Source organism: Lytechinus variegatus, chromosome 3 (genome assembly GCF_018143015.1).
Source record: "Lytechinus variegatus isolate NC3 chromosome 3, Lvar_3.0, whole genome shotgun sequence".
Taxonomy (NCBI): Eukaryota; Metazoa; Echinodermata; class Echinoidea; order Temnopleuroida; family Toxopneustidae; genus Lytechinus; species Lytechinus variegatus.
The window spans coordinates 19,378,092-19,401,758 of NC_054742.1; the positions used below are offsets into that span (position 1 = coordinate 19,378,092).

Sequence of the window (23,667 nt, forward strand, 5' to 3'; positions counted from 1 at the left end):
GCAATTGAGTTCGATGAAGTTTGGTGATTGAAGATAAATGTTGGTCCCAATTATAAATCATCATTTCTCATAGATACAGTCATGTCTGTAAAAAGTTATCTCACACACACACTCTTACAGAAACAAACACTCTCTATATTAATCGGATAGGAACACTTCTTCCAATTGTTTGTCGCATGACCCAGCATACCCCCCCCCCCGTTTATTTTCAAAATCTTCAACCTGGCGAAAACAAATAATAATTCAGATCGAGTGTCAATTCGAAGAGCAGGAATGTATCAATGTTGTCGATAGACTCGGGGCACTTTATCATTTGGAATTTTCATTCAATTTTGTATTTCCCGAGACCGAAGTTTAAAATATATAATTTTTATGGGAAAATATATGTACAGAGGGCAATAAATCGGATCATATCATCAAAGTTTATGTTTGCAAGGATTTGATTAAACAAATTAAAACAACAAATAACTTTCATTCTTTCGCGATTGTTATAATTAAGAAATGTTATTATTATCATCATCATTATTACTACTATTATTATCATTATTATTACTATTGTTATCATTATCATTATTACTATTATAACGCAAAACCTCAGTGCGACGCGATTTTTCAAGTGTCATGTTTGCTGCGCCCCTGCATGCATTCATGTCCCATTTTTGGTTCGTGATGAATTATTACATTTATTATTTGGATAATGTGACCGATAGAGGGTGTTATATCATTTCAGAATAAATTTGTATGGAAACTACTTTCAGAGAAGTTTAGAATATCTCTTTTACAGTAAAGTAACATTGCAAATAGAATTTAGGCGCTCAATCGCATCGTCAAATCTGTAAATTTCATTTAGGCCTATACGATGTGACATGATTGAAAGCACTTCATTTGCGGCGTACATGGCTTTGTTTACGGCAATGTTACGGCGATAATGATAAAGTGCCCCGAGTCTATCGACAACATTGATACATTCCTGCTCTTCGAATTGACACTCGATCTGAATTATTATTTGTTTTCGCCAGGTTGAAGATTTTGAAAATAAACGGGGGGGGGGTATGCAGGGTCATGCGACAAACAATTGGAAGAAGTGTTCCTAGCCCATAAATAGAGAGCAGTGGCGGATCCAGAGGGGGCGCCCCGGGCGCGCGCCCCCCCCCCCCTATTTTCGCCGGATTTTTTTTTTTTTTTTTTATGGTTATATTTACTGGATTGGTACAATGTAGTCAATTTCAAGGGCTAGATCTAGTCAAAACTATATTTTAACTTACGCTCATGGCCTTTGTGTTCGCACAAATGCACCTCTGTCATACAATATTGCAATATGTAAATTCCGGAATTCCAGGGCGCGCAAGTCGATTGGTTGGAAAATTGCACCACTTGTAATCGGGAGTTGCAGTGCAGTGACCAGTGTGAAGATGTTGGATTGGATATCATTTTTTCCCGAAATTTTGTGTTTTTTGTAATGCGTTTGTCCGTCTTTATGGCAAATACATGTAAATCGTAAATAACAGATCGCGAGAGAAAGTGTCAACGATGCGAATGATAATGTCTATCCCCGAGATTATTCTTCACTCAAAGATGAAGCCCTATATCGGGCGCCACGTGCGCAGCATTATCATTCTGCCTTGGTCATGTACGTTTTCACTGAAATGTATAGGTCAGACATATTTGTATTTAATGTAAACTAACTTTTACACTTTCTGGTAGATTCAGAGGCATATTATCCAGGGCGCCCCAACTAAGTTTCGCCGAAGCAATCATTCCAACGAATTATCAAGGAGCAAAATTAGCTCAATCACCAGTCGACCCCACTCCGCGTTTGCTGTGTATAGGCAGCTATTATGTCAGCGTAAGGAGCATAGATTTTATGTGACGGGGGTGGGGGTGGGGGTTGGGGAGAATAAAAATACTTTTGTGCTGGGAAAAACGTCCCGAGGACACAATGTGTATTGTTAAAAAGTAGAAATTGTGACATTAACCCCCCCCCTTACCCCATTTTTAATGTTTGATAATCTATAGGTTTGCTGATTAAAATATATCTTTAAAAAAAATTGCCAGCAAAATCGAAAACGTAAACAATAAAAATGATGAGAATCCCCTTAAGAAGCATTATATTACTTTGAGGTTGTGCAGAATGACTGGATTATTGAAGATGATTTGAAAATAATACGAGGGAAAAGGTTGATTACCAGAAGATGATGTCGTTTTTTCTGTAGTTTGTAACAATTTACTGTGCATTTTGGGGAAAAAAGAACCAAATTTTATGCATGTTGCCATACGACTAAACAATTCTCGTTTGAAACACACAATGTAAATACACACATGACAATAAACAGAATGGATTATTCGGAACTTATCGAATACAAGTCTCAGTTTCGTATCATTTAAATTTGACGTTTCAATCACACGATGCAAGCAAGTGAAGAGCCTTTGCCAAATGTATGTTTTGAATGACCGCTTATACGGTGTGTGACTGGAAACCAGCTCCTAAATGAGTCAGTATGTGTCTTTTATTCATGAAGTTACAGTGATTTAAGTGTGCATTTTTCTTTTAAAGGTGCTCTCAAAATACGACTTTTGGACATGATTTTTGAAAAAGTCCTTGCCGTGGGAGGGGGTATCCCCCCTCCCACACCCTCCCCCCGCTCGGTCGCTTCGCTCCCTCGCCGCTGGCGCCCCCCCCCCTATTTCAAAATCCTGGATCCGCCCCTGGAGAGTGTTTGTTTCTGTAAGAGTGTGTGTGTGAGATAACTTTTTACAGACATGACTGTTGTATCTATGAGAAATGATGATTTATAATTGGGACCAACATCACCAAACTTCATCGAACTCAATTGCCAAATGGTAAATTGTGATCCTCCTATACCGCAACCCTAATGACGCCGCAACGCCACACTGCTGGAATAATATGAGGGAATGAAGTGGATTCCCCCGAAACTCTCTTATTACCCCCCCCCCCCCACAACTCCACGATCATGACGATGCTGATGTTTCGCCGTAGACGCCGCAACGCCAAAATGGTGGCAAAATGGCGGAATGAGACGTACCGATTGGGTGACAGCTATCATGTATGAAACCATGGCAACAGGAATGTTAAATTGTAAGCGATTCCCCTGAAATTAGGTTCACTGTGTATATAACCAATAATACTATTCTACTCTAACTTCATGACCATCGAGGGCCACCAATCCATGATGCATCCCTATGATCACCTTAACCAAGTGTTTCACGAGGTCACCGTTAATTCATAATTATCCAATTACAACATAGCTTCTTGCAGATGTCTTGAAAACTATTTGGCTTTTAATAAATTTATCCATAACCTAACAAAGATGCATGAGGCTGCTTTGCAAACACCTGTCGGCATCCAAGACCCCACACGCACAGATCACCTGCTTGGCAAACATCTGCCTGTATCCAAAATCCCCACTCAAAAGAGTATACTTGACCAACTCACTACCTTAATTATATTGTCCCATCATCAATCCCTACTCTCCACACATTACAAAAATCTCCATCTCCAACTTGACCGTTTTGTCTCAGACAGTGTTGAAAAAATATTACATTACGAATGATGCTTTCTTGTAATATATTTCATTTTCTTCTTCCATTATTAAAAATAAAGAATGACTCTTCGTCTCTGACTTCATTAAAATCAACACACCGAATTAACAGAATTAATTCAAAAATTAATTCTGTTAATTCCCCTTTACAAATAAACAAGAAGTCTTTGTTTATGACCTCATTAAATCAACACACCCCTAATTAAAAAAATTATTAAAATTAATTATGTTAATCCCCCTACTTCCGCCGGAAGTTGTCCATCCAGACTACTGTATATTCTACTGTGACCATTAATAAAAACAAGACAACAACAAAGTAGCTTTTTATTGTCCTATCTGGTGCGTATCCAGTGTTAGGCCTACAAAGCATTTCATGGGCCGAAATGACTGCTGGGTACAATAGTGACTCTATATATGCTTGTGAATGGGCCTATACATTTCTTTTTCATGATTGATGCTGGATACGCTATAGTGAATCTTAGAAAATGGAGATGAAATAATTTTCTGCCGCCCCCCCCATATTGGCGAAAGCTGCATGGATCCGGGCCTGTATTTCATATATTAAAAGACACATATTCATACAACTTGTCATGGAAAATGACTGCCCAATCACCGTCCAATTAAATTTCCATGGGAGTTTGGAATAGAAACTAATTGCGGCATCGGTAGACACATTTTGTTAAAGTTTTGTTTCCTGTAGAAAAGAGGAAAAGGGCTGGGAGGTTATATAAAGGATTAAAACCTTTAAACGGAACTTCTTTGAAAGTGCCATAGTTAAAAATGAGGTTGAGGGCGAAATATCCTCACTGACGAGTTTTTAAAAGTTTGGTAAAGTGAATCTCCTAGTCTTTGCGTGGAGAAGCGCTTGTGAGTTTCAATCAGGGTCTGTGCCTGCAGACTAGACTGACTATCGCCAATCGTGAATCTACCGACGGGACATCGGGTGTGGGATGGGGCTCTTCATTCTTTAGTCAAATCAAATCGGTTTTTTTATCACTACTTGATTACACACACACACACACACACTCTCTCTCTCTCTCTCTCTCTTTACTGTACGGGTCAAATATAACGCCGGAATAAATGCCTATTGAAATAATAGGAATTTTAACTTACATGTATATATATAAAAAAAAATAAAAAAATAAAATCAATTAAAAATAAAAATGAAGAAGGAGACAGAAAAAAAACGGTGTGTATCACAAATCTAGAATTAATGCAGATACGTGATGCTACACTGAGAATCTCAAGTACCGGAAAACTTGATGAAACGTTATTTTATCCCCTTTTGTTCGAATGCTCTTTTTTTTAAAGTGCACATCAAGTTACTTTTTAAGTGCACATCAAGTCAGGGTGACCAGACGTCCCGTATTTCCCGGGATTGTCCCGTATTTTGCTCCTTTGTCCCGGCGTCCCGACAAACCCTTCCCGGGACGCCTTTTTGTCCCGTATTTAAGAATATTGAACAAAATGTAGTTAATGCATTTAAAAGGGGTGAATTTTCATCAAATAACCAACAGATGACGAAGCAGAGATAACAATGAAACTAATTTGGAGATGTAATCGGTGGAACAAATTATTGAGTTTTCATAACTAGATCTTGTTGTTTCAGCTTTCGTTTTGAGTCTTGTTGTGTATGATGCCGCTTTGTTTCATCAAATTTTTAAGTTTGACAAAATTTCACTTTAAAATTTTACTCATTTCTAAAGAATTTTAGTTTTTCAAAATTCTGAAAATATATTAAAAAACACCAAACTTCATTATGATTTTTGTTAGATGACTTGATTTTTTTGTTTGCTTGAAGTTTGAACTTTTTTCCTCTTTCTTTCTTTTGTATCATTCTTTGTTCATCCTTATATCCTTCCTGCTTGCCCTTTTTTGTTCCATCTATCTTTATTTCCGATCTTTTTTTCCTGAACCTTTCTCTTGTTCATTTGTCTTTCTTTCCTCCTTTCTGTTACTTTTCTTTATTAAATTTCCATTTTTATTTCCTGAATTCATTCATTCTTTCTTTCCTTAAACTTTTCTTTGCTTCCTTCTCCCTTCCTCTCCATTTTTTCGTTCTCTCCTTCCATTTTTTTCTCTTTTTGTCATTCTCTCACCTCTTCATTCTTTCCTCCCTCTTTTTCCTCCTCTCTTTCATTCTTTATTTTATTTTTTCCTTTCAATTCTTTTCCCTTATCATTTCTTTCCCTTCCTTTCTCCCGTCCTATTTTCTTCTTTCTTTGTTTGTTTTTTTCTTGGCAAAGAATGAAGGAAAATATTTCTTTCCTTCATTCTTTCTTTCCTCCCCCTTTTTTCTCACTTTCTTTTTTCCTTTCTCTCCTTTATTTTGTCTTTCAAATATCTATTCATCTTCCCTTCCTTTCTTTTTTTGTCTTTCTATATTCATTTCAAAGAATGACGGAAACCTTTTTTCTCTTTTATTCTTTCTTTCATCCTTCTTTTATTCTAATTTTCTTTAATGTTTTTCTTTTCATTTTCCCCTTCAGTTCATTTTTCCTTTCTTTCTTCATTTCTTTAGTTTTACCTTTTCTTTCTCTCCTTCATTCTTTCGTTTACCCTCCCTTTCAATTCTTTATATCTTTCACATGTCTAACATTGCTATCTATGTTGATCTTTTTTTATTGATTGTCCCGTATTTCATTTTGTGAAATCTGGTCACCCTGCATCAAGTTCTTCTTTTATTTCATCGATCAACAATCTTAGTTTTTGGGAAGTATCCCTCTACAGTTTGCTGATATCTTATTCATCTTTTTTTTTCTTTTGCATGTATTTGAATGTTGGTGTTGATCCTTATGATTTGATTCATATATATGATTAGAAGTTCATAGAAAGAAAACTAATGTAAAAAGAATTAAAAGAAAAAAGAAAAATGAAAGAAAGAAATAAAAAATTAAGAAAATGCTTATCCTACTTTACAGTCAGGAGCTGAAATCTCTCCCAAAGGTAGGGGGATCGACAAGGGGCGGAAAAAATTGATACAAATAAATGGGTTATCATATGCATACATCACCCCATATGTAATTTCGAACAAAATGAATTTGACAAGCAAAAAAAAAAAAAAAAAAAGTTGTCACTCCAAAAGTAAGGTAATCTCTTCCAAAATAATGTTTTATTTCGATTTTGAACGCGTCCCCCCCTGTCCCCCTGGGATTTCCGCTCATGCATATACAGTGTGTTGCAAAAATTAACCTATAATCGGTATCACCAACCCGGCCCTACTCGCGACGCGACATCGACACATGATATGTACGTGCACCGTACCGGGTCTGAGTCGAGTCCGGTCTTGCAATTCGACTTAGAAGACAAACAGCTTTCCGCCACGTCGCCTTAGCTTTTCATGAATTAATTGTAAAATTTCTGAGAAAGATGGTAAGAAAATGATTTATTCATATAGCACGTTTTAAATCGATGCATTTCATTTCTAATGAAATACTTGATATCAAGATTTTCAACGTTTTAAACCCAAAATAGCTCTTTCAATGAATAATTGTTCTGTGTTCAGTCCCGTATGTGAAAAGGTGTGTGGTGTTATATCGTATGGAGGAGGGCACTCAGCTCACACATGCATGCGTGTGTGTGGTGTGTGTGTGTGTATTTGAGTTTTGTCAGACGTGTATCAATCAGATATGATTATTTACGTCTGGGACCGACCTTTAATGTCACCATCCGAAAGACGTGACCAGGGCTCGAACCTCAAACCTTTGCATCAATTTGTAACTTCCCCACATGCATAGCTTGGATTACAGGCGCACGCCACAACGCCGAGTTAAGTTGTGAGGTTAGCTATACTATAAACCTCGCACAACGCTTGTGATTTGACTGGATTTTGACTTTTTCATTCATCACACGAATATGAGGGAATAAACCATGCCAAAACTTTGTACATTTATTCACTATATAAATTTCTTCCTAGTATCATGAGCTATGAGTTTATAACTTATTTTGTAAATATATTAATAGGGCCTATAGATCTTATAAAAATGAATAATTTTTAATGGTTACATGTCCTGTACCTCCAAATCTTGGCCAAGATACTCCGTCCGAAGATCCTGAATACTGCGGTGGAAATTGTGCAAACAATATTTGAAATGCAATTTTTTTCTATCGAACAGTCTTGATTCAAGTTGTCAACGCTGATGGCGCTACAATAGAAAATACCACTTGACAGCGAAAAAACAACATAATGAGGAAAATAATGCTGAGTGCCTAGAAAGCAGCTAGCAGTACAAGCGGAAGAGGGCAGAGCCCTAAACAAACTGGCTTATAAATAATGTTGTAAATCGGATCGGCAGTTAAGCTTCTAAAATCAAAATCGAATTGAAAATGGAATCGGCGATGTTTGAAAACAAAGGAATACATCAAATATTTTTTCATGGTCACGCGCATCTTCCTGATAAATTCACAAAGACGAATGTATTGGAATGGAAGTCACGAACATGCACGATTGTTTGGAACATGTTTTAAAAGGGTTTTGAGATGTTACTGCTTTGAAATAAACCAAGTGATTTTTATTAGAAAGGTAAACGAATGACGCATCTTCCGATCAAAGTCGCGAAGGAAAATAAAATGAAAATAATTCTCATAGATCACATGTTAATGAACGATCGGGGCAACATCTTTTATAATAATTTTTAGGTGCTAGCGATTTAGAATTATTGGAATGATCTCTTGATCTTATATGACGCATCATCTTAAAGTCGCAAGTGCATTGAAAACATAGTAGAAGTGTCAAGCATGCGCTAAGATTCGGAACGTGTTATTAAAATGTTTTGAGGAGCTAGCGTTTTCAAATCAACTTATTACTATCTAGAGAAATGAACTTTTTGATATCCAAGAAGGAATATAAAAGAAGCATCTCCCGACGAAGTTGCAAAGACAAATATATTGAGGTTGAAGAGAAGTTGTCTAACATCATAAAGAAGGTAAGATAGTAACGCAGTGATCTCCATCAGTAATATGAACTTTAAAAGTTAACGGTGGCGTCCGCTATCACCACGAGGTTGAAGAGAAGATGTCTATCATCATAAACGATGTAAGACAGTATTGCAATGAGCAACGTCAGAAGTACAATCTTTAAAAGTTCACGGCGGCTTCCGCTATCACCACGAGGTTGAAGAGAAGATGTCTATCATCATAAACGATGTATAACAGTATTGCAATGAGCTCCGTCAGAAGTACAATCTTTGAAATTTCACGGCAGCCTCCGCTATTTATTACCACAAGTTTGAAGAGAAGATGTCTATCATCATAAAGGAGATAAGAAAGTAGCACAGCGATGTCCGTCAGTGATATGACCTTGAAAAGTTCACGGCGGCGTCTGCTATCACCACGAGGTTGAAGAGGAGATGTCTATCCTTGTAAACATCGTCAGAGATAATACAGCGTCTTTCTCCCTGATTAATGTGAACTCTAAATAGCTAGCACCTCAAAAAAAATCTTGAAATAAATTCTCAATGATCACGCACTGTAATTAGATCTACGCCAATTTTTATATCTGATTTTTTTTCCTTCAAGGGGCATGATCGAAGATCAGAAGGTGATTGTGGTAAAATCGGGAGCCGATTTTAAAATCAGTTACAGCCTTATAAATAATATCGCGCACCCTCTTCAGGCCAAAATTGATTTAGTCGCTGATCGAAGGGCATCTACATAAAGATTAAGAAAAATACATAAAAAAAAAACTGCAAAGAGAAGTCACCAAAGGATCCATATGGTTCGGTTAGTGTCATAGCACAATGTGAAATTCTAATTTAGCGTTGTATTTGGGCAAAAGCCTGTGAAGGATTGGCATGTGTCCCCATGTGTTGCATGCATTTGATATTCCTTTGCACGCAGGATGAAATGAACCCATGAGTGGGGGATGTAGACAGGAATAACCGTAGTTTCTGTGGATTTATTTAACAATTTCTGACATTTTACTATCATCCCCATTCACCATCGGTAGTGTGTTAGTGCGAGCCTTCATGTGTAATCAGGTCCACCAATTCGGGTGACCAGGTTTTGTCTAGATTTTTATTATTTTTAAAAATTCTAAGTGAGATTATGTTATCTTGAATGAAGGCCCACTATTTTTGTTAGACTCAAATCTTTCTTTTGATACTATATATATTGCAAGAAAATATCGAAAATATACGTTACCGATGATTCATTCTTTATTTTTTGAATTTTTCTGCCGGAGAGGAAAAAATTGCAGCCGTGTGTTGCTGCCCTGTATGTTCAACGAGTTGTACTTTTTATCCGATTAGAATTTTTGATATCCTGGCCAATCAATGCAAGCAACAAGTTCCAAACGCACACACACCTACATGTACAAGCGCAAAGCAGCGGCACAAATCACAATATATAGCGACTGGTAAATATGTCTGTAAGGATGATGATGTCATCCAAGATGGCAACTTATGTTGACCAACGAAAGGATCGAAAATGACTATGTTTTGATCATCATTTGAAAGGAATTAGGGGTAACTGCAGTCTAAGGTAGCCTTGAGGACTCCATGATGTTTTTTAAATATTTTAACGTATACTTTTTCATCATGGAGCCTTGACACTCTTCCCATAGATGCAGAAGTGAGACCTAGACACCCGGATGGATTTCCCTAGGAAATCCATAGAGGGTGAAATTGGTTTACGGGTAAGTGTTATTGATATTTGAACCTTCAAACGCCTAATGCCGTTTTGAAGAACAATTTATAGATACAAATTATTATCTAACAAATACTAGAATTTAATATGTGATTATAGATAATTATAATGATAATAATAACATTTAACATTTAAAGCATAATATGCAAAATTAGTATAAGTATGAGCTTCTTTATTTGCTGATACCCTTTTAGGCAATTTGCTTCCCTTCCTTATATACAGGTTTTTTTTTTCTACTATGTAGTCTTCTGTTCTTTCCGTCACACCCAGTGGATTACAATATCAGTTACATCATTTGTATATATATATATACATATATATTTTTTCCTTTTGGATAAATTTCTATACTTTTATACTTATAGTTTTATTCTTACACTTACTTTCTTCCCTTAGTTTGTTTAATGCTCTATCATACATACTCATGTCTTTTGCACATTATCAGTTGCTCCCTTTTCTTTCCCTTTATCCCCACTCTTATGTACCAGTTTATTTTGCCTTTCTTTGTTATCTGTTTGACCCACCTCTCACTAATTCTCTTGTTATTCATCTCTTCCTCATACCCCCTATCACTGTTTTGTTCTAGATCCTGTTTGATGTTGCCTGCCTCATATCTTAATCCCTCTTGGCTTGAGGTCTTTCTTTGGCCTCACCCAGGGTGCGTTTATTCGACACTTTTTTACCCTAGAATCATGATTCAAATCACGATTCTGCAGAATCACGATTGCGATTAGTCGAAAGTGGAAATAAACGTCTTTAAAATCACAAACATGAAACACGGAAAAAGGGGCGTTTTGAAAGACGTTTCTGTAGAATCACGAACGAAAAAGGTCGCATAAATGATATCGTGATTTGAATCATGATTCTATGACATCATTGTGTCGTGCTTCTTCCGGGTTCGACTCAAAGGCGCGTGCTGTGTTTCGTGCAGGTTAATTTTCGTGTAGCAGTATTGCCAGTGTACTAGTACTGGTATATGCCAAATTATTGTCACGTGCATTTAGGAATTATCATTCTGTGTATTGTACCTCCGGGTTGTACTGTAGCGTCATTTGTATATTTCATTGATTTCATCAATCATGTCTTCAAGTTCCAAAGGCACAAATTGGACTGACGACGAACTCAGGGCTCTGCTTGTGCTTTGGGCTCAGCCTGAAGCACAAGCATCCCTTACCGGGATTCACAGAAATAAGACGATCTACGAGTCCCTTTCAGCGGCGCTTGCGAGGGAAGGATTTCAACGGAGATGTGGCACCGCCTGTCGAGACAAAATAAACAGAATTCGTGCCCAGTACAGGACGATCATAGACAAGAAAAATCGATCGGGAGGGAGGATGATGACCCCTTCTGGTTCCCGATCAAAAACAATACGAGGTACAATACACGGAATTCTGGAAGTAAAAGATATATTTTTCGGAAGCCGAGTAAACGTTGCACTTGCACAAACGATCGCGCGTTAGCTCCGGCGGCAGCAAAATCTAGCAGCCGACGTGAAGTTAGAAACACGCGCGAAAATGTTGACCTATACTTCCTGGGTCAAACTGCGCACTGGATCGGCCCGAATTCAGGGAGAAACAGCGTTAAAAAGATGGTCGTATAAACGCTGATTCTGTCGGATCGTGATTCATGTTGCTGTTTTGAATCATGATTCAAATCGTGATTCAAATCATGATTCTGGGTTGAGGTCGCATAAACGCAGCCCCACACTAACTTCCCTTTGTGTCTGCCTACTCCTTTTCTTTCATCCCCTTCATTAACCTGATTGGTCATCCCTTCTCACTAATGCCCCTTTTGTCTCCTTGTTTCCAGTGTTGCTGTTGCATGTCTGTGGTCTATATTATGGTTGTTCCACTTTATATGTTTGTCATTTTGCCTCCGAAGAAGATTCTGCTAGGATCGAAAGCTTAGGCCCCTTTTGACTCTCTTAAATAAGAATTCTATATAAAAATTCAGAATATTGAACTAATACAATGTTGAAATTACTTAGTTGCTTTATAATTTGTACTTTAGTAAAGTAATTCGCTCCTTATCTGATGCTAAACGTCATTATTACAGCACCCGTGTTAGTAACTTAAAAACCGACAACCCATCAGCATGGTACAAGCAAATAAAAGTGCTTACCAATAGGAATACTGACCCGGTAAATATCGAAATCCCTGGTACTGATCCCAATCAACTGAATTTGGTAGCGGATGCGATTAACAAGCATTTTGTTTCAATCGCAGCTGACATTCCCCCTTTTGACAAAGCGTCTTTACCTGCTTTCTTACCATGTCCATGCTCATGTCCTCATGTTCAAATTTATGATGTGTACTTAAAGCTACGGAAATTGCGGACTGGTAAAGCTGGATTAACTCATGACTTACCTCTCAGGATTTTGAAAGAATTTGCATATGAATTGTGTGTACCTTTAACTGATTTGATCAACCTATCATTCCAAACAGGAATAGTACCACAACAATGGAAAGCAGCTCAAATAACACCAATTCCGAAATCATTACCGGCAACCATTAACAATCTCAGACCAATCGCATTAACAAGTCAATTTGCAAAAATTGCAGAATCTTTTATAGCCAAATGGCTTCTTCAAGATATCACTGACAAAATTGACTCACGACAATTCGGAAACCGATCTGGTTTTTCGACCACTCATTATCTTGTGAGTTTGCTCCACAAAATGTATGAGAATGGCGAAAAGAGCAAGAGTCTATCCACAATTGTGTGTACTGATTTCACAAAGGCTTTTGATAGGCTGGATCATAACATCCTCGTTAGGAAGTTGATCAAACTCAATGTTCGACCTTGTATCATTAAATGGATTATAAGTTTTTTGGAAAATCGTCAACAATGTGTAAAATATCAAGGCACTTTGTCTAATTACTCACCCAATCACGCTGGCGTGCCCCAAGGGACTAAATTAGGCCCTATCCTCTTCCTGATTATGATAAATGATGCTTGTGAAAACACATCAGTCGATTGCTATAAATATGTAGACGATCTTACTTTGTTGGAATGTCGTAAAGAAAATTATCCTTCTGACTTACAATCTACATTATACAATCTGGATCAGTGGTCCTCCCTTAACCACATGAAGTTGAACCCTTCAAAATGTTCTTCACTAACTGTGACATTCTCCAAATATCCTCCTGCTGAGCCAAGCTTTCATATTAATAACTTACCTCTACAAAAACTTCAATCTGTTAAAATTCTTGGTGTAATCGTCCAATCCAATCTAAAATGGGACCTACATATAATGGAAATCATCAAAAAATGTAACAGGAAGTTGTACATGTTTAGGCTTTTGAAGCGATATGGGCTGTCTCTATCGGATCTGGAATTGGTATACATGGGCTACATTCGTCCTGTTATGGAATATTGCACCCCAGTTTTTAATGGTGGCCTTACAAAGAAACATGTAAGAATTTTAGAGCAAATTCAAAAAAGAGCTTGTAGAATCATGTTGGGCCCAAACTACACAGATTATGCCAGTGCTTGCCTATCATGTGAAATTCCTACTCTGGAATACAGAAGGCAGAAACTCAGCCTGGATTTTGCAATATCTTTAACCAAACATCCAACTTTCAGTACCTGGTTACCTCCTCCAAAAAACTTAACCATCAATCTCCGACATACTCCTAGATATCAGCAATACAAATGTAAGACAAATCGGTTTCGCAATAGCCCCATACCATATTTCATAGATCTCCTGAATAAAGACATGCCCAATCAATAAACCCATTACTCATTTGAAAGCAATACCAGAATTCTTGCAACATCAAGTTTTTTAATGAATGAGGAAATCAACTCTTTTTAATATCCATATATTTTTATTGATCTTTTACAAGTGTTTACGTATTTTGTTTTTATTATTTTTAATTTACTATTTCCTCATTATCTTATGTACATGTATATGAATTTTCTTTCTTGCCTATACACATATTTCTCATGTCAGTTTTTACAAAGTTTACTGTTTTTTAATGTTTGAAATATGTAATGAGTCTTTTTATTGTTTTTACTTTGTATACATGAACAATTCAGCCATTTGGCTGCGACTCATGTTTTTTAATAAACCTTGAATTGAATTGAATTGAATATTTTGGACAAGGGTCTCTTTCATTAAAATACATGTATCAATGAAAGGTGTCTCTAAAAGGGCACCATGTTCTAGATAAAGAAAATAATGAAAATTTAGATTTTATCCAGTTATGTTTGTGAATCTTTAAGGTTTTCTTCTCTTTTTACTCCATAAAGTAAGCTCCATACATCAATTTTACAGTCAGTAATAAATAAAAAATTATTATTACATGTTATAGCAAATAGGGATGGACGGGGGGGGGGGGGGAGTACTCGACCAAAAAAGTAGAAAAAGTAGTAGGTACAATCTGCCCCCCCCCCCTTGCGGATTTCACCATGAAAATTTTTATAAAAAGGGAAAAAAGAAAAGGGAGGGAGAAAGAAAGGGAAAGGGAAAGGGAAAAGGAAAGGGAAAAGTGAAAAGAAAATGAAGAAGAAAAAATATTTTTAATGGAAAAGGAAGGAAAGTGGAAAAAGGAACGAAAGAACATTTGAGAAAGAACAAATCATTTCGAAATAGGCCTATGTAATGCAATAGCATGATGGGAAATAAATTGAAAGATGACAAAATGGCAATCAATATCGTGAAATGAAGGTAGAATGGAATTAGTCAAAAGATAAATTGGAAAACAAGGAAAAGGGACAAGAAAAAAAACTTAGTAACGTGACTGGGCTGCCGAGGATACAAAATAAAGAGTGGGAAGAAAAATGGACTGCATACAACATTGGGCTATAAGCTTGTTAAATTTTATGCAAATAAGCTACTGGGGCTATGCCCCAGACCCCATGCAGTAGGTGATCTTCATTCCTTAAAAGTATAGTACATTATATATTTTTGTCTTTTCTTACAAATTTGATGAATTAGATAAATTTTCACAATTTTTTTTGTTTCTCCTTCAGGTTTCTGTAATCAGTACTGTGGATACAGCTCATGAAGATATGATTGTAAGTCATTGCATATGCCTTTAAAAAAATGTTGATAATAGTATATTTGCACTCTCAATACCTGGGGCCCGTTGTAGAAAGAGTTGCGTTTAAACGCCAGTCAAAAAATCAATCGCAAGTCCCAAATGCCCGCTGCTGATTGGTTGAAAATCAAGTTGTGCATGATTTTTAGAGTTGTAATTGATTGCAACTATTTCTGCAACGGGCCCCAGGACAAGTAAGTTGTATTTCTTTTCAACAACCTCAGAGTTAGTGCCAATATACAATGTACTAACAAGTTTCACAAAAGGCTTCCTCCGTGTATTATTAGAATCCCTTGATATCGATACTATTGGCAGAAAGAGCAGATGAGACGTAGCCTTATGCCCAGTTGACACATGTACACATCGTGGTGCCCGCATTACCCTGCATCGATGCATGCCAGTGCGGGACACTTCATGGCAGGACTTGGCAATATCAGTTCATGCATGGTCCTGACACGTTCACGACATGTTTGCGCGCTCTTTTTTATAGTTCGTGCATAGCTCACGCAGTGTCTACGCACAGTCCCGACTCACAATTTCGTGCATATCATTCACGAACTATGCATGTAGTATGCTTAGCCTATGTACAAAGTATGCACGACCCTGTCGTGAACTAGTCGTGATCTGTGCGCCACTACCTTGGGGGGTATGCCTTCTATTTTTTGCGCCATGAAATTTCTATTTCGATGCCATGCAGTGGCACGACTAGGTTGGGCATATTTCACGAACAGTTCACGCACTGGCACGCACCTATCCGCAAGCTGGCACGCATAATTTGCGCATTGGCCCGCATGAGTGCGTGCCCATGCACAAACTATGCGGGAACATCAATGCAGGCAAGTGTCAACTGAGCTATTTGAAAAAATAATAATATAGGGTATTTATATTGCGCACATATCCACCTTGTTAGGTGCTCAAGGCCTCCTATATTACCCGGCTAAGCTAGGCGTTCATAGGTGACTACCAATGGCTTATATATAACCTGTTATCACTTTGATAATTCCAAACCTTTTCTGATCTATTTAAAACTAATACTAACCGGTAGAGGGTTGTGTTAGTTTATCATGGCTCTTACATGTTCTTTCATTTTCTTGATGTTTAAACCTTTAGCATGATGCTCAGATGGACTACTACGGCATTAGACTTGCAACATGTTCTTCAGACAGATCTGTTAAGATCTTTGATGTAAAGGGTGGACAACAGACACTGGTTGCTAATTTGAGAGGGTATGTTATTGGTTACATATCACATTACATTACAAGTAACTCACCATGTAACTCACCATAACTTCACTTATGATAATGTAGCACGGGACCGTTTTGGTTGGGGGAGGATCTTTTACTTTACAATAACAACAGTGCAGCGGGAGGGTTTTTAAACAAAGAATCCCCACCCTGTCCGTCTACAGAGGTAGAACTTAAATAAGAACACTATTAGGTTGCAATTATTTTACTATGTAATAATCACACATCACAGAATCAAACACCATCAATCAACAACATTTACACTATGCTATTAATTAATGTAAATAATAATACTCAAGAAAATAATTAACATACTCATTATGTAAAGGATATATGTTCCTTTAATTCTAAGCTAAATTAACATGATATACATGATATTTACCGTTATAAAAATGATGTAACTCTTGGTTACAAAATTATCCCAACGGGTATGAACATATAGTTCAAATGATTCTTCGTAACTTAATTAACTAAACATAACTTTTACAACAGTTGTTGAATAACTACTGATAGTAAGACTAACATAATGACATTGAGGGTCTCAGTGCAGAAACAAATAAAATGTAGAAGCTGTTCATGGTCAGATGACCAGTGACATGAGAATCAGGAAAATATTGAAATTATTGAAAAGTGATGTCTGAAGGAAGATGCTCTCTCTCCATCTCAAGAGTTGTGTATGACATTAATCAGTTTAATGAAAACATGATTAATTTTTCTTATATCAAATATCAAACTTAATCTCTAATACTTTTATAACAACTAGGATTAGTAAAGGTTTTACAATAACATAATATCAAATCGAAAATCAAATAGAATGGTTTAGCACAATGATATTCAGGAAAGTCTTTAATCAGATACATTAGAGTCCGCACAGTATTAACGCGGCAAGATAGGGAACTCAGCCCATCCGCTTGACCAGAATAATACTGTTTAGTTGTTTTGGATTCGCGACTTGCTTAAAATTCGTAGTTCGCAAAGTTCAAAAGGCTCAACTATAAAACTCGCACCATGCTCGCCCTGCTAGACAATCATAAATAACAAGTGCTTCACCATGCTCAACAATAATCATAGATGGTTAGTAACAATTATATGAAATTCAAACATTTAATAAGATGTAGACTATAGAATAGTGTCTATCATCAGATATATCAAACTAAACTTTAAAATATTATTTAATCAAAGATTGATAGTAAGCCAAATGTGTAAGACAATTTTGGAAAAGTAACATTCAAAAGTAAATCCATGAGATCAGTTATTAAATAATCTTATAAACTGAAATATAGTAGGATGACTTCGGATCTTACCTGAAAATCAGGAAAATACGGAAATTATTGAAAAGTGATGTCTGGAGGAAGATTCTCTCTCTCCATCTCAAAAGTTGTGAAGAGGATGCCTCCAGAAGCTCTATATGTAGGTATTTTTGACAATACCATTATTTTGGGGAAGGGATGTGTATATTTATAACTAGAAACACTTTTTTATCCTTGGTCATCTCATTTAACAAACATAAAACCAGTGAACAATTATTGCTTACCCCTTTAGGGTAGCAAAGATGGAAGAATCCATCAACTTTTCCCCAAAATACTTCTACGTCATTCATGTCATTCACATAATTATTTTCTGAGAATAAGGACCACTTGACTCTTACCCACGCTAGCCAGAACTGACCACTGGCTCTTTCTTTTGCTCACTCTCTATCAGTCTGTACAGGTCTTAAAAACCCTCTGTTCTGACCATCTCCTTCAATTTCGCTACAAAGGGGGGGGGGGTAATACAAGGGTTTTATCCTTTTCGCTACATATACTATATTATGTAGCACCAAAAGGGTGCTACAATAAACAAAATGTATGTAGATTTAAAGGGAAATCAAATCAACCCAAATTCTCAATGTTTTGCTGTTTAATGCAGAAAAGCAAAAGGTTATTTAGAGAAACATCAACATGTTTTGAATAACCAACAAAGAAAAAGAGAGTTATGAATTTTGTAGCTTTCCTCTTAAGTCATTTTGGCCTGAATTCACAAAGGTTGTTTTTAAAACCATTGGTTGAACCCATGGTTTATGCAGATTTCCTATATAAATTACTCTTATTTACCGCGAACTGGTATTATAAAAAATGTCCAATGCTGATAATGTGCGCTTTTGTCACATTGCGCCAGATTGACACTGGTTGTTGTGGTAATCTACTCTATTTTATTCATGAGTCCACTGTTGAATCCACTCTTCAAACAGTGCACTCATGAGTAAAATTGCGTACTTAATCATGGCAACAGGCATCAGTTTGGCACACTGCGTCAAAAGCGCGCATCAGCATTGGAATATTTTTATTAATGGGGTAAATAAGCATAAATTATAAAGGAAATCTGCATAAACCATGGGTTCACTTGATGGTTTTAGAAACCACCTTTTTGAATTCGGGCCTTTGAGATAGTTATACATGTAACATATAGAATATGATGGCTGACAAAATGGTGAAAGCAGTGCAAATTGCTATTCTGCAGATCTATCTAAATGATTATTTCTATATTTCCACATTTAGCCATGAAGGTCCCGTTTGGCAGGTGGCTTGGGCCCATCCAATGTATGGAAATATCCTTGCTTCCTGCTCCTATGATAGGAAAGTGATTATCTGGAAGGAGACTAATGGTGCTTGGGATAAACTCTTTGAATACAGCAACCATGAATCATCAGGTTAGACAATCTAAACATAACTTTACCTAGATACAAAATGATAATAACAATAGCTAGTCTCAATATTAAGTCTTGAAACATGTTTTTATTTTTATTTTTTTTTACTAATAAGCATTGTCCAAGGAAATCACGAGATAAACAAGAAAAACATGATCTATTTGTTTGATTTTCGTTAAATGAAACTATTTACTTATAGTGCAGTTGCTGACTGCTAGACTGAGTATAAATATCTTGAAATATTCTGTTTCTGCCATTTTTGGATACAATGTTGTTTCTTTGATACAGTGAACAGAAGTGATCTTCCATCGATATGTGTTTATTGCTTTGTATATTTTAGGGGAATGCTAAAAAATATTTCAATTCGTAATTATATAATTGGCCATCAGCTCATGGGAGGCACATCAAATGCAATTTGTTCACAGATTGAAATGTTTGATATGAAATTGTCTTTTTATTCCTAGTTAATTCTGTCCAATGGGCACCAAGTGAGTTTGGTCTAGTCTTAGCTGCAGCTTCATCTGATGGATCTGTTTCAGTCCTTACACATAATGATGGTAAATGGGATTCACAGAAGATCAAGGATGCTCATGCTGTAAGATATTTCTCCTCTTCCTCCTTTCACCTCCCTCTCTTTGAGGTTATTTTTTTATTTCATGATACATGTCTTGACTTTTCATATACTCATCTGTATCATTTCTGTGACAATCATAATCTAACTCCTGTTATTATAATTATAGTTATTTTTAGATGGTATTACCTTAATTTAATTAATATTTATTCTAGATTTTACACAAAAGCCTAATGCATGCTGTGGAAATAAATGTTTAAGAGTTAAAAAAAAGAGAATAGCTAATGAATTTTAATGTATATATCATGTATATTATTTGCTTGAAACCATTTTATTGATTGGAATAATTAAAATTTCAGATTAGTTGTAAGATACAGCTAATTTTTAACTGAATTTGTTAATGTTTTTTTTTTCTAAGTTACTGATGAATGAAAGTAAATTTGTTGTATTTCAGATTGGTTGTAATTCAGTGAGTTGGGCTCCAGCTGTAGAACCAGGCTCTCTGATTGAACCTCCATCTGGTCAGAAACCAAACCTAGTCAGGCGATTTGTCACAGGAGGATGTGATAATCTTGTCAAAGTCTGGAAGTAAGTCTTATCATATCAGAAAGAAACTAGTGGTGAATTGCTGTTTGTATGACATTAACGTTTATGGCGCCATGTTCACTGTGTATAAATGACATTTAATGTCTGTAAAGTCACCCCTACACACTTCAAATGAGCTAAGCTGAAAGTTGCTATCTGAAGGGTTTGTTGCATGATTCATATATTATTTTTACTTACTGTGATTTTATTTCTCTTCATAAATTGGATGTGTATGTTCTCAAATAGACCTGTGTGTTTATTGAATTTTTTTTTTTCATTGTGTTATAATGTGATTTTTTTTTACACAAAGTTAAATAATATGTCTTAAAAAAAATCTTTTTGAATAATCATCATACAGGGAGGAGAACGGAGAATGGAAGGATGAGCATGTACTTGAAGCACATAGTGACTGGGTAAGAGACGTTGCATGGGCGCCCTCTATAGGTCTTCCTCACAGTGTCATAGCAAGCTGCTCACAGGATTGTAGGGTTATTATCTGGACCAATGATGAAGGTACCGGTAGTACATGGACTCCTAAGGTATGTTTGCAGACATTCATCACATTTATTTATATTTTCTTTTTGAATAATGTAATGGTTAGATGAAATGGAATTAATTTCACCCAAGTAACATGATCATTTTCATATTTTAGAGAGTGGACATAACTTGAACTCCAAGAAATTGGTTTTGTTTAATTGGCATTTATATAGCGCTTTATCAATCTACGGCTGTTCTGTTTAAAGCGTTTCACAATTATTATGTAATGGTTACATGCAAATAACAATTGCAACTTAATAGCAACAAGTATATTTCATTTTTTTATGGTGTAGATATACATGTAACCTGAAATCAAGAGATTTTTGTTAAGTTATGCTGTTATAGCATAGCATTATTTCATGGATTACAGGTATAATAATGATTGACGATTGTTTGATTTCAGATTCTGAATAAATTCAGCGATGTTGTTTGGCATGTAAGCTGGTCAGTGACTGGTAATATCTTGGCTGTATCAGGAGGAGATAATAAGGTAAGAGAGAGATTGATGTATCATCTTCTGGTAGTTCCTGACAATTAAAATTAAAAGTCTTAAATTAAAATTTTAATTCAACATGATTTTATCTCTGAATTATTCCTCACATTCCATATGCTCTTAGTACAACCTCATAATTCATAAACAAGGCATTTGTAGTTTCAGCACCAGCATTGAGGAATTTCTCTACCTTTAGCTGTAGCAACTATTATCTTCCCTCTTTCAATTTCAGAGCACTCTGAAGACATACACCTTTATTTCCTAATATTAGATGTTTTTTTTCTGATATTTAATGATAAATTTTCTTCGTAAAATTTTGTTCCCTGTAATTATCAGATCCTTTTACTAGATTATATTAGAAGAGATTGGCATTGATATATTTCAGTGTATTGTGATACAGAATTAAGCATTAATTATGATGTACTTGATAAATCTTGACACTTAGGGCTATTTTTTTAACCTAGCTATATCTTGTTTATACTTCTCACAGGTGAGCTTATGGAAGGAATCATTAGAAGGTCAATGGGTGTGTGTTAGTGATGTCAATAAAGGAGAAGGTCAAACAACACAACCAGTCACAGCTACAGAACCACAACCTGAACAATGATAATATTAAGCAGATAAGAGTTTGTATTAGCCACTATGTTCCTATCAATTCTAATTTCATGAAGAGTGCATCTGTAGTTTAAGACAAATCAAATCAGAAATGATACAACATCGTTAATGAGAACATTAAATACATGTGTTGATTGCCATAGAAAATGCTGTATTACGTCTAAATTTATGTATCTCTGTCAGCTGCAGTTGGGTGTAGTCCTGAAAATAGTGGCTTATACTGTAGTTCTTGAAAATTAAAAGATGCTCTGTAAGTTTAAAATACTATATATTGAACATTACATTTGGTTTGATGTTCAATGGTGCCATCATGAAATTAGTGGGACTTTAATCGTTCAGCTCATTTTATTGTTGACCCTCAATTTCATACAGATTGTGTACTTTATGCCCAGTTAGAAAAAAATAGGAAAAAATGGTTCTTATATAGAATAACAAATTGGTGTGTAAGTATCATATGTAATACACATTACTAATGTGATGGACTGTATTTGTCAAAACCTCCGCAACTTTGAACCCAAGTGGCTGGATTTCGAGATATCAGAAGGTAATTTACATAGGCCTTGATCAGAAGCAAATTGTTCCGTGGCTCAATATAATTCTTAAGAGCAACATTGGTTTTATCAACTGATTTACTTAGGCACTTGAGACCATTACAAGCATTAGATTAGCTATTAAAGCTGAATGGGACATGAATTACTTCCATTGAGTTACAAACAGCCATTACATCTTAAGACTAGGTAAATGCCTATTCCAGTTGGCTCTTAAGCCCGGCTCACACCTTTGCGTTTTTAGCTTGCGTTCAGCTGCGTATTGCCCGAACGCAGATAAACGCAACACAACGCGATTAAACGAGGTCAATACGCAGACCAACGTAGAGGCATTGCGTTCTAGCTCGCTAGTTTGAATTTTTTTCAAACTTCCGCAACTGAACGCAAGAGAAAAATCCATACGAGCAAAGACGAGTGGCAACCAGCTGATGCGAGCAAGGACGAGCAACAGCGAGCAGCTTAACGCAGGCCAACGCAGCGCTACTTTGAGCTGCTGGTATCCACTCGTGAATGGAAGTGCCCCCCCCCCCGGGCTAGTACCACAAAATGATCATCACCGCTGCAATATACGACCACACGTTTACGCAGCAGAGCGAACTGTTACGCCGCGGAACGAGCAGCAGTCGAGATAAAGCGAGTGAATGAGCAGTGAGTCGAGGCGAGACGAGGTAGGGCGAGCGGCTAGCGAGCAACAAACGAGTGGCTAACGCAACCTAAAGCGACCGTAAGCGTTCATTTTTCGAAAAAATGTACGAGCTATAACGAGCTCCATCCGCAACAGTGTGAGGGCTGCCGAATGTTTTGCTGCGTCGTGCTGCTTAAGGCTGCGTTTAAACTGCGTTCGGCTATCGCAGCAATACGCAGCTAAAAACGCAAAGGTGTGAGCCGGGCTTTAGTGAGTTGTGAGAGCTTGACATGGGAGGAGAGCTTAAATTTAATGCAGTGTCATTATGTAGTCAACTGATAATACTAGCTCTGTCCTGACTTATGGTTCTGGAAACTTCAGTCTATTATACAAAATTCCAGATGATTTTCTTCATACTCCGGCAATAAAATAGAAAGTCAAATATCTAAGATAGGTGATGAAAATATTGAGTTGGGAGACTGAAATCAATTGTTGGGTCTGAGTACTTTTCATGAATAT

At 36.5% G+C, this 23,667-nt stretch overlaps 1 protein-coding gene across 1 annotated transcript; it reads left to right on the forward strand.

Moving 5' to 3' along the window:
- Positions 1-6,824: 6,824 nt before the first annotated feature.
- LOC121410423 (protein SEC13 homolog) lies at positions 6,825-22,735 on the forward strand. Its single transcript, XM_041602505.1, has 9 exons — positions 6,825-6,932; positions 15,177-15,221; positions 16,355-16,470; positions 19,026-19,177; positions 19,639-19,769; positions 20,200-20,333; positions 20,689-20,869; positions 21,271-21,357; positions 21,851-22,735. Exons 1-9 carry the CDS (start codon positions 6,930-6,932, stop codon positions 21,965-21,967), a joined length of 966 nt encoding a protein of 321 aa, XP_041458439.1. The 5' UTR covers positions 6,825-6,929; the 3' UTR covers positions 21,968-22,735.
- Positions 22,736-23,667: the final 932 nt, after the last annotated feature.